Source organism: Neodiprion fabricii, chromosome 2 (genome assembly GCF_021155785.1).
Source record: "Neodiprion fabricii isolate iyNeoFabr1 chromosome 2, iyNeoFabr1.1, whole genome shotgun sequence".
NCBI classification, from domain to species: domain Eukaryota; kingdom Metazoa; phylum Arthropoda; class Insecta; order Hymenoptera; family Diprionidae; genus Neodiprion; species Neodiprion fabricii.
In genome coordinates, this window is record NC_060240.1 from 11604068 (window position 1) to 11620833 (window position 16766).

At 37.2% G+C, this 16766-nt stretch overlaps 3 protein-coding genes across 7 annotated transcripts; 2 read left to right on the forward strand and 1 right to left on the reverse strand.

Moving 5' to 3' along the window:
• Positions 1 to 1193: 1193 nt before the first annotated feature.
• LOC124175960 (DNA replication complex GINS protein SLD5) lies at positions 1194 to 2921 on the forward strand. 2 transcript variants are annotated; one of them, XM_046556650.1, is made up of 2 exons: positions 1194 to 1626; positions 1762 to 2921. In XM_046556650.1, exons 1-2 carry the CDS (start codon positions 1343 to 1345, stop codon positions 1994 to 1996), a joined length of 519 nt encoding a protein of 172 aa, XP_046412606.1. In that variant the 5' UTR covers positions 1194 to 1342; the 3' UTR covers positions 1997 to 2921. The 2 variants fall into 2 exon arrangements, with proteins under 2 accessions (XP_046412606.1, XP_046412605.1); XM_046556649.1 differs by having other exon boundaries at positions 1197 to 2921.
• A 1361-nt stretch (positions 2922 to 4282) lies between these two features.
• Positions 4283 to 9613, forward strand: LOC124175952 (rhodopsin-like). Of its 4 annotated transcripts, none has more exons than XM_046556635.1 (9): positions 4291 to 4434; positions 4579 to 4811; positions 5129 to 5367; positions 5423 to 5529; positions 6180 to 6286; positions 6393 to 6540; positions 6654 to 6764; positions 7537 to 7703; positions 8564 to 9613. In XM_046556635.1, the coding sequence occupies exons 2-9, from the start codon at positions 4579 to 4581 to the stop codon at positions 8706 to 8708; spliced, it is 1257 nt and encodes a 418-aa protein (XP_046412591.1). In that variant the 5' UTR covers positions 4291 to 4434; the 3' UTR covers positions 8709 to 9613. The 4 variants fall into 4 exon arrangements, with proteins under 4 accessions (XP_046412593.1, XP_046412591.1, XP_046412592.1 ...); XM_046556636.1 differs by having other exon boundaries at positions 4597 to 4811; XM_046556637.1 differs by lacking the exon at positions 8564 to 9613 and having other exon boundaries at positions 4283 to 4434; positions 7537 to 7707.
• Positions 9343 to 14144, reverse strand: LOC124175953 (rhodopsin). Its single transcript, XM_046556639.1, has 6 exons — positions 13930 to 14144; positions 12405 to 12740; positions 12038 to 12285; positions 11078 to 11336; positions 10839 to 11005; positions 9343 to 10184 (listed from the first exon to the last, which is right to left on the reverse strand). Exons 2-6 carry the CDS (start codon positions 12732 to 12734, stop codon positions 10046 to 10048), a joined length of 1143 nt encoding a protein of 380 aa, XP_046412595.1. The 5' UTR covers positions 12735 to 12740; positions 13930 to 14144; the 3' UTR covers positions 9343 to 10045.
• Between the last annotated feature and the right edge of the window lie 2622 nt (positions 14145 to 16766).

Below are 16766 nucleotides of genomic sequence, written 5' to 3' on the forward strand. Positions count from 1 at the left end.
TGCGATGTGCTATAGACCTTCGGACTGATTCTCTCAATACCTGAGTTGTAAAGAGATATAGTGAACGTTTACGATAATGATTTTGTGTATAATTTTTTTGGCTATAGGTATATTTTTCAAAAACCTGATGTTCACCATTGAAATAGAATATATATATATAAAGAATCATATAGATATAGGAATCTGGAATCATGATAAATAAATTAGCTCAGTCTCCGTTACTTGCTATACGACACTGTGAAATACCTCAATTTTGCAATGGAAACTTTGGATTGGTTTCGCGGAAACTTATCCCTCTCTCGGAGAAGTGTAACTATCGATGAGGCAACTATACTTTTTACTTTGTACAAATCTACAAGTTTTCCATGACAAATATCACCATCGATTTGAAATCCAACATTTTTCCAGAAAAATGAAATAGTTCACGACTTGTGAAAAATCATCACGTTCTCATTTGAAAAAATCATTATTCTGACAATGGTAAATATTCGTTTATAAACAGCAGTGTTGATAGTAGTGAAAATTGTATGATTCTTATAAAATGAACTATAGTTTGCTGGGAAGAAACCTTTTACATATTCATAAAAACTATTTTATTTTTTATAGCAAACACATCTCCCACTACGGGCAGCCATCATTGTTGATCCCTTTGCGCACTGTATTTAAAATATAAATTCGTATACATCAGCGCGAATGTAAAGAAATGTTTGAAATACAAATTGTTGATCGCTCATAAAATAATTTTAGAGCAATTCTCGATTATGCAGGTTACATTATTTGAAGGTGTAAATAAGGTTTGGATAGAAATATACATGCACGCTATTAATGCTGTATTGATTGTTTATTATGAAGATAACATTTTCAAACAATAATTGTCAATTGGTGGAATACTTTGGCAGTAAATGACCAGTAAATACCACTAACCGCGAGTTAGAAAATTCAAAATATGCTATTACTGGACTGCCACAGTTCCCTGGCGGAATATACCCAGAGATATACAGACAGAACTAGTCATTAGCTCAAAAGATATGGCGGGTAGAGGTAAGAAGGACTAGAAAGTGTTCGTAAAGCAGAGGCAAATTAGTGAAGAAGAGATTAAAGATGGCTGACCACGGCACTGAAGATTGATTTCGGAACGCAATGGAAGGCATTCCCAAAGTCATCGTGGAGATGGCCCCGAAGCAGAAGAGGATCTACTCTTCCTATAGTTTGCGGTCGTGTATGGCATAGTCAATTGGTGACATCTCGTCTCAGTAAGATTTGACATGTTCATGTTTTTGTAAACATTATTCCACGCATTATTCACATTCGGTCCCGAGAACCGTTGTCACTCTGTCTTGCAATGGACGATAGCGTAGCGGATGTTTCAGAGCACTTGGACTCTAGCGACAATGAAGAATTCACGCCCGGCAAAGTATTGCAAGACATTGAAAATGCTTGGTTGAACGAGAAATTTGCACCAGAGATATTACCTCATCAATCAGAACTCGTTGATTGTATGCTCGAACAAATTTCGCACATGGAAGAGAACATGAAAAAATTGAAAAAGGGTGACATCAGGCTAGCTATTCATAAGATGGAAATCGATAGAATACGATTCGTTATAAAGAGTTACCTGCGAACGAGGTTAGAAAAAATTGAACAATACACCATACACATTCTGTCAGAAGATGACAAAAAGAGTCCGGAAGAATCTTACCTAACTCCAGGCGAACGCAAGTTTGCTAAAGAATATTTGGCCAATATTGAAACACTTTTCAGAACAGTTGCGCTTCAACACATGCCTGCTAATTTTCAAGCATTCGAAGTTGATAAACTGACTATTAAACCCAACTTGAACAGCCATGTCTTTTTGCGAGTCAACAAACCTGTGCAAGGAATCATCGTGCCTGGAACGACAAATGATGAAATAGATTTGACGGCTGGTGCACAGCGCCTTATTCAATACCAGCCAATCGCAAGCTTAGTGAAAGAAGGAGCAGTTCAATTGATATAGATGTCACGTAACACATCTTGTTTGACTTCAAGTTGAAAATGATCGATAATCTAGTTATAACAATACCGAAAACAAAAATTATCAAATAATAATTTCAACAGCACAATTAATGTTTTGAACGATAGGTTTTGTGAATTCAATGTCTCCGTAGAATAAAGTAGAACAAAGTCACTACAGTATGAGTTAAAACTTCAGAAGTTTAACCATCGACTATTTTGTTAGGGTAAAGTTTCGTATCATCCTTAAGGTGAATAAAAATCACGGTTTCTATAATATTCAAGTAATTATAGTGCTTGTTATTTGAAAATAGATTTTCCAATAATAGTTTCTGCTAGGTTGTTTCTGCTACATAGTAATATGGTATCAGATTCACAATACAGTTGACCATAAAGATGTACGATATATTAAAATCGTTGTATTTTTTTAGTTGTTGAAGTAACGTTGTGTTCTTCCAATTAGATTAAGTAGATGCATTTTATTAATTCAATGTATTTGTTTATTTGTATTCGAATACTTCCATTACCTCGGCTGTATCATGAAAATACAGTCCCAAGTACTTATGTTTTGAACAATTATGCCAATACATTGATACAGTCCGTAAACAATGATTAAAAATGAACAGAAATGGTTGAAAGCTCGAAATACTTTAGGCTCCTACATCCATCTCACAAAACTATAAGTGAAACCTAAATATTCCCGCTTCAGAAAATCCAAAACCTGTCTTTCAACTGTTCAACTTCTTAGCGAAGTTTTAGTATAATTTGTAAGTTCTAATTTGTAATATTCTAATCATCAATTGTGCCTTATATAATTCAATTGTAAAAATGATGTTTTTAGAGGGACTACTTGCGATACCTGTTATATTGTTACGGAATCATTACGAAGCATATAAATCTCGAGAATTTTGTACAAACAATAAATTGAACAAAATATCAAACCATGTCTTTAATCTTTTTGCCGGGGGGGGATTAGTGAATAGACCCTGGTTTTCGGTTATTAATTATAGAGGTGATCGGCACAAAGTGGGACAGTCGCTAATGAACAAGATCGTAATTACTCAACGATTGCAATTGCAATTTGTGATTGAGGCAACAATGAAATACAAATTACGTTTTCATTTTCTAATGAGAACAAAGTAAAATACAAAATATTTTAGTATATGAGTATGTGGTACACCCGCAACAAGAAATTTTTTATTCAAAATACGGTGATTAGGACTTTAACGAAAGTTATACTAACAAATTGTAATACGAGATCGAATAGAGATATTAGATAATTTTCACAATTGTAATTGATAGTTTATTCCTGTTAGACATCGCAATAACGACCACCTTATGCCCAGTGCTCAACAAACCCAGTTCCCTTTTTTATATTCGATTTGTTCATTTATCTATTTACATAGTACAAATAAACATTCGAAAGGTTCTCAATGATTTACATATCACACACCTTCATGCTCACACACACTAGACTGCTTTTCCCGACTGCCTCCTTCTTTCATTCTCTTTTCTTTCACCCGCTCGCTCACCCATTATCACCGTTCTCACATCTTTGGAATCAGTCGTTCGAACTCATCTGCCGATCGTTCGCACCATGGTTCGCACCCATTCAGCCCAGCACACCCGCCATCCCTCTAAACATTCCGCTCTACATACACATATATAATTTGTATTTTATCTTTTTGTAATCATGAAACGCCAATGTAATTTGTAATGTATTTCGCACTAATCGTTACACGTAGAGAGCTCGTTTTACCAATTTCGTCTGCACTTATATTTGAATTCAATGTTATTTCATTAAGTACGTTTTAATAAAAACACTACATTCAATTTCATATAAAATATTGAACAAATAATACGTTGAATCGCAAAACTCTCTTATATCTCACAAAAACATCATTTTTGCGGTTTAATTGAGTGACGTTATTTACTAGATAAATGCTCTCGTCCTAAATTTTTTTGGTCCTACGACGGTAAAATTCTGCTGGTAAAAAATTGAGAAAGTAATTCAAAGTAATCATGCCCTTGAATCCATACACTCATATGTGGTAAAGCTAATTCAATTGAAAATGTACAATACCGATTTGAAATACGACAGCTGTCATTATCAGTTAGTTTATTGTTCAACTAGCTGTCTCAAGAAGCCAGTTGAAACTACCTAAAGTATTACCTTTGTGTCCGCTTGTGCAATAAATTGCCATACATATACGAGTCTCCAGTTGAAGTATAGATGAATATATTTGAATAATTGATCAAGGAAGGTCTTCTTACTCTCAATATATATAGAAGATCAGATTTACCACAGCCGCTGCAGTAATGGCGAATATTTGATGCACCAATGTTCTACGTTATACCGCAGTCACCGTCCAACTACCAGAGGAAACATATTTCCTGTTGTATTGTCATTAAACGAACTCTGCAGACGCAATAACATCGAAAGTAAGTGCTTACGGGAAAATGAAAAAAATTATTATATACTGACTTTTGCGTATGTGTGTGTGTGTTTCTGTGTGGGTGAATTAAAATTATCTGCTTAATGAAAACATAATTAACAATAAACGCTGTGCGACAATTGATCCGTAGATGTGTGTCTGCCCTCAGATGGAAGCAGCAATATCATCTGATTCGCAGAATATTTTTAATCCCATGTCGTTGGATCATGTTCGAAACGTATCAGAGTTCACAGCTGGGAGAGCAGCTTTTGAGGTCATATCCACCATGGGACCACAGGTTGCACGACAATGGATGCGGTTCAATAATCAAACGGTTGCCGACAAAGTCCCACCTGAAATGCTTCATCTAATTGATCCACATTGGTAAATACTATGCAGGCTGCGTAAGCATAAATGAAATTCCCACACAAACCCCTAGCAACAGTCGAAATTTGTGCCAAATCTTTTTCGTCTTTACACTCAAGATTCAAATCTTGGTCGGGGAATGATGGAGCAGTAATCACTGAAAACCTTCTGCTGGACTAGCAAACTCCATAATGAAAAAAAATCGTCATACGGAATCAATTAATTTATAGTCCGTGATGAAATTGAGTTATAAATTTGAGATGTAACACGGAAATTTTATACCTAAATTTTAAAAGTACAAACTACAAAGCAAAAATGCAGATACACTTTTATAGGTACCAATTTCCTCCCATGGATCCGTTGTGGCACAAAATACTTGGTCTTGTGATGATCGTCCTGGGGGTATTGGGTTGGAGCGGTAATGGCGTCGTGGTGTACGTGTTCATGCTGACACCCTCGTTAAGGACTCCAAGCAATCTACTCGTCGTTAATCTAGCCTTTTCGGACTTCCTCATGATGATCATAATGTCCCCACCAATGGTTATTAACTGTTATTACGAAACTTGGGTGCTTGGTAAGTGAAGCATTTTCGACAAAGAAGTTAGTCCTGAAGATTCCAATCCTTCCAGGAACTCTGATGTGCGACATTTACGCAATGGTTGGATCACTGTGTGGATGCGCATCTATCTGGACTATGACTGCCATTGCTCTGGATCGGTATAATGTTATTGTGAAGGTAGACAGTTCTTGAATAATCCCACGTATTACTCACACGAAGATTATCTGCAGGCCTCTGAATCATTGATTTCGATTCAAACTTCCAGGGGTGATTCTTTGGCCCTAAATGATGTTAATAGTTTCCTGATGAGTAGAATGCTGATACGTTATAGTTATGTTTAATGGTTCTTTCTTCGCTCAATTTATGATACACGAAGTCATTGGAATTTTGTAGTTACTTCACTGTTGATATGAAGTAATACGTCCGTATATAACACTTGAATCTTTATGTTTTGATCACGGAATTTCGTCAGAAGGTAACGACAATCAATACCGGCATTTTACATAACTCCATTCATACCGTAGTATGAAACCAATCATTTAACTGGGTCTAGTACGGTTAGTGTTATGGCAAAAACCCACGACAAGTCAATTAGTTTGTTATGGAATTTGACTATCCAACTGCTAATATATGTATAATCAACTATAACCAAAGTGAAGAAAGACCTATTCAATGAACAGCATATTAAATGCTGCATATTTTAGGTCAAGCAAACGATCGCATTAAAGTTTGAGTATAACCGATCATCCAGCGGCCTTATACTGTCATTGTTTGCTTAATCTACTCGATTGGCCTATCGTAACATAAAAAAACATATACGTTTACAGGGAATGTCCGGCACTCCATTCACCATCAAAAAAGCAATCTTAGAAATTCTGCTAATCTGGATGTTTGGATTAGTTTGGAGTATACTTCCCATGATTGGATGGAATAGGTATCAACTTGCGGGGATTCATTTGCATTATTATTTTTTTTTTGTGTAGATATTCAGTAAATCAGTACTGTATCCTCGTAACTTCTTCAATTTTTTCTAAGTATAGGTACGTCCCAGAAGGCAACATGACTGCTTGTGGAACGGATTATCTGAGCAAAGCATGGCTCTCCAAATCCTACATTCTGGTTTACTCTCTATTCGTTTATTACTTGCCGCTCTCCACTATCATCTACAGTTACTATTATATTGTCTCCGTGAGTTTCTGACGAGATTTCTGAGCTTTTAATACATCTCATTTTTTAAATTATATTCGGAAGTGCAGTGCCGTAGGTGATTGATGAAAGACATTTTTCTCTCTATAATTTAGACGGTTGCCGCGCACGAAAAGGGGATGAGGGATCAAGCAAAAAAGATGAATGTGGCTTCTCTGCGATCTGGTGATAATCAAGCAGCGAGTGCGGAAGCCAAATTGGCGAAAGTAATATTTGCTTCTTATATTTAGTAACGCAAGTAGTGCAAAAATATTTCATGTAGTCAATTGTGTTACGAGTGCGGAAAGTGAGTCATTCCCAATGAATGTGAAATTTGCAGCGTGAGCCGCAAAGACGAGTGCTGCGTTCACATGTCTTGCTCATCTTGACGCGAAAATGCAATTTATCCATTTTTTTCTAGGTGGCCAGTTCTACCCCACCCTCCTGGTTACTAATCGCTATCAACAGATTCACACTGCATACTATTTTCTATTACTTACTCGAGCGCGAAGATATCAGTTGGCCGATTTTTTTTAGGTTGCCAATTTTGTCCCACAGGTCAGAGTGCTGCCTTACCTTTCCCTGCTAGTGTGAACGCAGCATGGGCCAAGGCGAGCGCTGCGATCACATGTGTCAGATGTCGCCCATCTGCACGTATGACACACGCTACTTCTTTCAACACCTGTGAAGGAAAATTTGATTTGAGAAGCAATGCAGATGCCCTTGTCAGCGCCTAAAATTGGAGTCGGGTAAAACACTCAATGACACAGTGCCCAAAATTGAATTATTCGAAATTGCGCACGCGCCAAAGAAAGGCTTAGTGTGTAAAATCGAACACTTCAGTTGTGCGCATGCGCCACCATAGTTTTACCGCACTGCTCGGAAATACGGCGCTACACATACTGTGCAGGCATCGAAAATCGAACTCTTCAAGCAGGTGTTGGAAAAAGACTTTCTTGAAGTTCCGGAAAATAAATTTACTCTTTCATATCTTCACAGGTGGCATTGACTACAATATCTTTATGGTTCTTAGCCTGGACACCATATTTAGTAATTAACTACGTGGGCGTCTTCAACATTGCTAAGATAAGCCCTCTCTTTACGATTTGGGGATCACTTTTTGCTAAAACAAACGCTATCTACAATCCAATTGTGTATGGCATCAGGTAAAGTATGGAATGTTTTCGGACTGTTGAAATGTTTGAATTATTCTAATGACCTCAGCATTTTCGAGAGATTATAGAGTTTCTGAAAGGAACTCAATTCCTTCGGAACCTCATTCCCTGTTGAAAATTGGAAAAACTCCTTGTTTTCTGTACTCCAATTATTCCTAACCAAGCCGAGGTGGAGATGAAAATTAGACTAATATCTAAAGGAAACTCATTTTTTTCAAAAATTAGAACATATTTCTGAGAAATGTTGGAAATTGCCTCGAGAGAAATTTGCGTGCCTCAAGTGAAATATTTTCTTCATCACCAGCAAACAAGCTGTTGTTGATTAATTAGTAGTTTTGCGACATGCTTGTAAAGTAGGTGTTTTTAGACGGGGATAATGATTTCAGTACGAGCTAAAGGTTATCCGAAAGCAACTACTGAGATCATTATTTGAGCCAAAAACAGTTTACAAGTACGCTCCATACAATTTTTTTTCTGGTAAAGCGTAGAAAGTCACTTCAACACTCAAACGTCAAAAAGTGACTTTGTCATACCTGCGCCACTAAAACATAATTTTTCTCTATCTGGAAAATATAGTCATATCTGTAAAAGAATATTTGCACTAAAACTAGAATGACAAGAACTTTTCAAAAATTTTTATTAAATTTCAAGTACACACCCCTAAATATGCTACACAGATATTATATGATAGTTCAACAAAAACGTCCCAGAAATTATTAGAATTTGTTAAAGGACTTTTTCGGAAAAACTGAGAAACTATAAGAGATTCGTACAAATTTCTTAGGGTTTCGGAAAATTATTTTTTCTACCTATCCAAAAAAAGAGAGGAAAATGTTGCTTTTTATTCGCAGCCATCCCAAGTACAGACTGGCGCTGAAAGAAAAATTACCATTCCTGGTGTGCGGATCGACAGAGCAACCGGCAGCACCTACGGCTGGACCGCCGCCGGCCAATTCTGATTCTGCATCTACGAATACAGCTGATGCGAAGGCCTGATGGTCCCAAAATTTAGAGTGCAAACAGCCTTGATATTTCCATATAAGTATTATTCGTGGAAATAAAAAACGCAGGGTGATGTTGAGTGGCATTTACCGATCGCATCGCAATTGATCGTCCGTAATAATATAAAAAAATATATATTGTTTTACGTTTGCAAAAATATTTTCATGTTCAAGTGCAGACCTTTGCCTTTGTGTCGCGCTTGAAAGAAATATTATGGATATAACTCAATAGTAAGAACAATTCCCGCGAGTCTCACCTTTTTATGTTCGTAATGTTGATCAATAAACTACTTCCTGAACATTTTAAGCAATTTACGTAATTATACGCGCCGATGACTGCCGAAATTCGCTGTTGCCTCGACGCGTGCAAAACGACAAAATACATAAATGCGATCGGAATCGAAATTAGCTCATCCTTTTAGCCTCGGCTTTAGATAAATCATAAGAATTAAACTTCGCTCAAGCGATTACACTTTCGTTTTGCCACGTTGAGTCACCAAAAATGCGAAACTTCCTTCGAAAAATGATTTTCGTAATGAAGTACGACACGACTAACGTCGGTAAAGGATCGGTAAAGAGGATGCGGTTCTTTTTTTCTTTGCTAGTGAAAGAGACAAGTCTCGATGATGTTTAATTTTCATGCAGGATTTATTCAATCTTTAAAAATAAAACACACATGGCGTCTTTGCCAATCAGTATATCCAATGTCATAAAGCCAAAGTGCCAGTTTCAAGGTGAAGTCGTATTTAGTGCCGAGAATAAGCTAAAATAAGTTTACAGAATACAGGCGATGAGATTTCCTGTTTCGGATAATCGGTGAACTGTAATTCGTCTCGAATTGTGGTGATATTCGAGAAACAAGTTCAAGGATAAATGCCGAGCAAGAATTCATCGCCAAGGCCATATTGTAAAAAATAAAAGAGACCAAAGAGTTGGCAGGTATATTCATTCCTTTTTCCGTATATCAATTTCGCGTTCCTTTCCTCTTGCCACTTCCAGCAGAATACTTTTTCACCACTCTCAGTTGTTCAATTGACAAGCACACAGAATTCGCTCGGCCTTTAGTTTTTTTTTTCTTCAATTACTACTGTTTCGTTAACAATATTCAGCATATTCTGAAGTTTCTCGCGACTTTACTTTAATATTTACAATCGGCATCTGCTGAGCGCGAATTCCTGTATATCAATTGAAGAACGTGGTTCTCGTTTCATTTATAATCATTTTGTTTTACGCATGTTAAATTGTATCTTTTGCAAAATTTATTCCCCCCTTTTTTTGAAAATTTGGAATTCTTTATCACGTCAGGCGAATTTAGTTTCCATCGCAATGAACTTATGCGGCAGGCTTCTCGTTCTCCGTCAGTGTTGTGACGCCGGAAACCGTTGAGGTAGCGTCTCCGCCATGTCCTGCATCACCACCACAGGCTAATGATGGGAACTTCTTGAAGAGTGCAGCTCTGTACTTCGGATGGCTGTAAGTGCGTTTCGGTAAATGAACTATCTAATCTATAAATTCAAAGATCTAAGTACAAGTGAAATTATAGGGATTACTCGAGTGTTTTCTTGATTATTGAATGCAAAGTTTCATCATTTTCACCCATTTTATCTGGGAAATTATCTTTCATTGTAATCGCATGTTACAAATGATATAAAAATCTGACGAAGACAATATCAGGTTTATGGATTGTGAATCCTGCTCAAGCTTCTAGGGTCGTTTCGTTTCGGGCTTAAATATGGAACCTATAATGAGTAGTTTTATCTGACAGGCATGTCTTCACGCCGGTTATGATTGATTGTATCAGCCGTTTGAGGAGTGAAATGCCACAAACAAGACCTACGGTATATTTTTGTTTCCAATAATAATTTACATTGTCCTCCGATGTAGATTCAGCGATAGGAAGTCATAGATTCAAATGTGGACGCATATTTTGCTTCAAACCATTAGTGAAATGACTATATGTATGTATTTTCAACGTCCTGATCTATTGTAAATTGGGCGAAGGAACACCCATTCCATGAAACTACATTTTAGGAACTTCATTTTTAGACCTGTGATCCAAAGGCTTAATACTTTCCTCATGAGCCAATTTTACTAAAACGATATAGAGAAACGGACGAATGTTCACCTGATGCCATAGACGATTGGATTGTAAACAGCGTTTGCCTTAGCGAATAGAGAGCCCCAGATAGTGAAGAGAGGGCTGATTTTGGCGGATTCGAAAACCCCAGCGTAGTTGATGACCAGATAAGGAGTCCATGCCATGAACCAAAGAGAGATCGTCATCAAAGCGACCTGTGATCGAACAGATTAAGAAAAGTGGGGTGAAAGTGCGAAAATTTTGATCTAAAAAACGTTGATAAATACCTTGGCAAGTTTCGCCTCAGCGCTTGTATTTTGATTTTCAGAAGATCTTAACGAAGCCACGTTCATTTTCTTAGCTTGTTCGCGCATCGATTTCTCGTGGGCTGATACAGCTGATATAATGAAGTAGTAGCTGTAGATGATCATGAAGAGTGGCAGATAATAGACAAAGAAGCTGTACACCAATATGTAAGACCTTGACAGCCAATCCTTGCTCAGATAATCCGTGCCACAGGCAGTCATGTTCCCTTCTGGCACGTATCTGGGTTTAAAAACAGGAATTAATCGCATCAAGATCATAGTTCTTCTCATCAGGAGCGAACCGCAATTGGGCATAAACAGCACAAATATTTTCGACTCTGAACACTCCGATAAATCACGACTCCGCATCTTTTCAAAGACATCTTGAAAATGATCGGAGATATGGTAGGAAATTTGTCGTTTGAGAATTACAGGTATTTAAAATCATCCGTCCGGTAACATTTGACGCCTCAAAACAGACTCGCAAATCGTTATTTGACCGTCATGCACTCGGCAGCTTTACTAGGAACCATCAAACGCTACCGCGATGGATTGGCCAATTTCAAACGGCTGTAATTGGCAAACGATTTACCAAAATTTTAAAAATATTTCAGTCGCAGATTTTCACGAGAAACACATTGGTAGCCTGTCGAGCGGTAGTTCTGGGTCACCCTGTAGATGTTTTACTGAATTATGACACTTTAATCCACCATAATGATATCATCATACAAGACGGTGATGTCACAGTCCACCATAGTGAAGTCATAATTCGATACGGTGAAATCACAATGCAACCCCTAATAATTTCTGTAATATCCAATATCTATTTCAGGCAAAAAAGACCACTTATAAATTTGAGCAATTTCTACACGATAAAATTAATCATTCGCGAAATACCAACAAAAAAAATTTCATTCCATGTTAACGCCTAATTGAACCTACCTATTCCAGCCTAACATGGGTGCAATTGTCCATATAACAGCAAAAGCCCAGACACCCAAAATGCGAAGTAGCGAACCCTTGATGGTCATTGGTTTGGCCGACAGTCCCTTGACGATTACGTTGTATCTATCAAAAGCGATCATTGTCATTGTCCAGATTGAGCCACATCCGAACAGGGAACCAAACAACGCGTATATCTCGCACATCAACGGTCCAAACACCCAAGTTTCGTAATAACAATTGATCACCTGTGATAACAAATACGAGAAAATTGGGGATTGGTTAATTTCCTTGAGTTATAATGAGTAGTATTCACCGAGTTTAACGATTGTTTCGATGTTTGTTTGTTTGTTTTTTGGCATCTTACCATCGGTGGGGACATGGTGAACATCATGAGGAAGTCCGAAAAGGCCAAATTGACTACGAGAAGATTGCTCGGTGTACGGAGCGTTTTCGTCGAGCAGAATATGTAGACGACCATCCCGTTTCCAATCACGGATACGAACCCTAGGCATGCGATGACGAACCCCAGGATTCCGTGCCACAGGGGGTTCATGGGGGGAAACTGATACCAATGAGAATCGACCAGGTGTAACATTTCGGCTGGCACCTTGTCGACAACTGTTTGGTTGCCGAAACCGCCGACCTGGGCCGACCACGAGTAGGCCGCAAAACTGGGCCCCGACATCACGGTCATACTGAACTGCAATGAGTGGATACAATATGTATGTACATGCAACAAAAGCGGATCGGAGCCCAGAAATCGAAAAATGATTGAAAACAACTGAAAATAAATCATTAAAATCCTAATGAATCCGTTTGTTCGATCTCAGAATTAGGATTGAAAACAACAGCTTAGGATTAGATGACTATTTTAAACAGTTTCTATGCCAATAAATCACCAACGATTACAATGAATCGACATGTATTGACAGAGTTGCAGTGTTTCAAACGAAGTTATTATGTCTATAGAGTATTTCAAAATGTTTTACAAAGAAATTGCGTTCCAAACAACAAAATCATTTGATACACCTTTCGTCACGGATTGAACTATAGATTTTTGTGGTAATTTGAATCACAACAGAAAGAATCTAATAAAAACGATGAAAGGGCTAACGCTGTTCACGCATTAACGTGAATTCAAATCGTTACAATATTCAAACAGATACGAACAGATAGAAATTAATTTGTTCAAGACGCATTAAAGTTTATTCCAGGTGAAGGTAAATTTTTACAAATGACTCGAAGGGAAATAAATAGAGACGGTGTTATGTATCACAATTTGAGTCGAAGTGAAATTGCGGTACAATTCGAGTACGATAAAAAATTAAAAGAAATCACAGCCTTAGATGGTTATTTAAACAATAAAACGACAGATTCCATTTCATTTTAGTATCACAAAATCAGTTTTTCTCTGAAACTCCGCTTGGCGGACACGAAAACAAATCTATTTAAATAAGCTGTAATATTTCTTTGTTTACTGGATGGACGCTTGAACGATCTTAATCGCAAATTTGATAAGATTCCAACTGATCTCTGAACAATTCAAAGTTGCAGTACGCACCAAATTGATACAAAATGACGGCGCGAGTTGATGCGAAATAACGCCATAAAAAAACCAAAACAATTTTTCGACGATTCAACTATCTCAATCGCCGATTAAGCCGATCCCCGTTGAATACAAGTTCCGAATCTGATGACTTAAAAAGGGGATACACACTAATACAAAATTACAGTATACAGGACTCTTGAGAATATGCAGGGTTGAACCACACGATCACTTGAAATCTTCGTTCTCCTTTTCAGAACTGACGAACCCATGCTGTTAAATTTCACCATATAATTTTCGACACTGGTAGTTGAGAGTTGGTTCAACTGGTATTAATTATTACCTTTGATTACTTGGAGAAAATCGTCTGATAACGAACTAATCCAAGCAAGTTTAATATGGGCTGTTGGTATGCCAGAAATGAACGAACGTGGGCGGCCACAGGTTGAAAACTCAAAGGAACGAGGAAAGGTCTAACGGAGCCTATTCGACCACTGTTGGATGCGGCTCGAGGTGCGTTCCTCAGGGGCCCGCTTAAATATGCACAACTCTGAACTCAGTGTCGTCGCATATGTACTCTTGTCCGTATATCACACCGACGATCACATTCAACCAAACTTAAGACCCCAAACAGTCTTAAGACGATACTTATTGAGTTAGGGGGATTTAAGAATACCTTGAACATCTTACGATCGCCTGGAGGATGGGAAACAGAGCCCTTATAAATTCATAAAACAAGGCAAACAAAGTACGGTAAACGAAATAAGAAGCAAGGTGAACCTAATAATTCCATTCTCTGCAATTTTAGGGAAAATCACCCCGGTAAAAAAATTTTCAGCAATCGCTATAATTTTTTTTTTTTTTTTAGGTACTTCTAAAAACTATAACATATTTTTGGACAGTACTGGGTTAAATTCTGTGTGTTAAATTATTTATAGAAAACTGAATTTTTCTGGTTACGTCGGAGAGATTTCAAAAATTTGTAGAGCATTTTTGGTAAGAACTCATTCTCTTTTTGGACTTCATTTTCTATGAAAAATCTGCAAACCTACAAGTTTTTAAGTTTCAAACTTTCTGTCTCTTTCAGCTAGTCAAACTTTTTGACTGGTTCAGTCAATCAAACCATTTGCCTGTTTCAACTAATCAAACCTTTTGTCTGTTTCAGCTAATCAAACTTTCTGTCTCTTTCAGCTAGTCAAACTTGTTGACTGTTTCAACTAATTGATTTGTCTCTTTTTCCGTGAATTATATTCTTTACATATCTGAGCTAAGTATATTTTTGTCTGTATCGACATATGTCAATAATTACATTTTCATCTGTTTCAGGTAACTGAGTTTTATTGACTATACTGAAAAATTAAGGTTTCATTTTTTAGGCTTAGGTTTGGTTCAGGGTCAGTCATCTTGTTTTCGCCGACACATAGATTCAGCGATGTAGGTCATCATCATCATGATAAAAAAAGTGTGGTAAAAGTTATTCTGCTGTAGTTTTTGTTAATGGTTTTATAGTCTTTTATTGCGATCGTTTTAGTGTCAGATTCTTTTTTCTCGAGTGGCCATAGATCATGTTCGGTTTGTATTTTACTGTAAAATTATACAGCTCTGTCGTATTTTGGTGGTTGTGCTTATTCTACTCCGATTTGTTTCCATTTCTTCAAAGATTTCTGCATCGTCTTCCGATAGGTAAATGCCAACGTCTTACAGCAATTCGTACTTTCGATCTTGGTTTAATTGTTGATTGTTTTGCGTATTCACCAGGTTCTCCATTTTAGTGATCATCTCATATCTCATAAGAAAAAAAAACCGTACGCAACATCCAAAGTCAATCGCTGTTCGCCTATAAGATGAAAACAATCACCCTTCATCTATAATTAAAACAACCATCTTTCATCCATAATTCAAACAGTCATCTTTCATCGATAATAGTCAGCGGGTTACATGAACTGAAAATTTTCGAACAGACTGCGAATATACGCGAGTACAAGTTTACTGGGAAAAATAATTTACTTTAATTAACATGTAAAAAAAAGTCATCTGCAATTTTTCGAAGAACGTAAGATCGATCTTGCTATTATGCTCCGTGGAGTAGGCCTACTCGGGATACCACGTAAAAAAAAACACGCCGGATGCTCTACCGCTTGCGGTGGTGTGGAAATGAGCATAAATAAACTTATTTTCACTGGTCAAATACTAACATATTATAGTTTTTCAAATGATAATTTTATTCTTGCGTAAATTTGACTCATTGTCAATAAAACTCATGCTTCGATAATGTGTAACGCGTGTGGAATGTGGAATCGTAATACCTTCGGATTTCTCTAGTTTAGTCAGAGTGAATTCCACGTGAATACATTTTTCTTTTTGATAAATTTCGTTTCTTAGTTAACGTCAACAAGGTGCACATACCTTTGGTAATTTAGAGTTTACCAATTCCGACATTTTTCTCCCCCGCTTGACATTTCGCAGTCGGGACTAGGTGTTACAATAAAACACGATATTTGCATACCAAATGAGTACGTCTCCCGTGACAAACGATATAAAAAGCAAAAAAACGAAGCTCATTCAAAACCGGCTACCAAAAACCACAAAAAGAACGATGTTCAAATTTTGTACGCTTGAGATACGGGTGATCCGTCTAAAAGACCCATTGTACAAGATGGAATACAGTAAGAAATTAACTCCCATCTTCGCGTTTGAATGTATATTGTAGAAAATTATTTAAACATTTTTATGCCAATTTGTATACCCGCTTGATTTCTAAATTACTTAACTGAATCTACTGTTAAATACGTTTCTCAAAAAATCATTTTATTCATGTACATAAAATGCATGTACATGTTTTGCGCATAAGTTGGCTGCCTCGCCACCAATTCCAACGATCAGTACATGCATTGTTGGATGACGATCTTCGCAGGAAGAGTATTGCTTGGAATTTAATGGAGCTATGTATATTTTTCTCCAAAACCGACAATCAGCCCACCATTGGAACCCGATGCCGTTCCAAGAACTCATCAACGATGCATATTTCTTGGATGATTACGAAGTAATTACATGAATTTCTAACAAGTTCCTTGTAATTTTAACATATATAATGTAACTCATTGACGTACTACCAATGCCGCCTCTTCACTTCGTGAAATTCTTCTTCTATCCGTGTCTGCAAAATTTGTACATTTTGTT

Coding starts and splice junctions, on each gene's coding strand:
- LOC124175952 (XM_046556635.1), top strand. CDS start 4,579: ATGTGTGTCTGCCCTCAGATGGAAGCAGCAATATCATCTGATTCGCAG. Junction 4,812..5,128: donor CATCTAATTGATCCACATTG/GTAAATACTATG, acceptor ACACTTTTATAG/GTACCAATTTCCTCCCATGG. Junction 6,765..7,536: donor CGGAAGCCAAATTGGCGAAA/GTAATATTTGCT, acceptor ATATCTTCACAG/GTGGCATTGACTACAATATC.
- LOC124175960 (XM_046556649.1), top strand. CDS start 1,343: ATGGACGATAGCGTAGCGGATGTTTCAGAGCACTTGGACTCTAGCGAC.
- LOC124175953 (XM_046556639.1), bottom strand. CDS start 12,734: ATGACCGTGATGTCGGGGCCCAGTTTTGCGGCCTACTCGTGGTCGGCC. Junction 11,006..11,077: donor CTGAGGCGAAACTTGCCAAG/GTATTTATCAAC, acceptor GTTCGATCACAG/GTCGCTTTGATGACGATCTC. Junction 10,185..10,838: donor CCAATCGTCTATGGCATCAG/GTGAACATTCGT, acceptor ACGCACTTACAG/CCATCCGAAGTACAGAGCTG.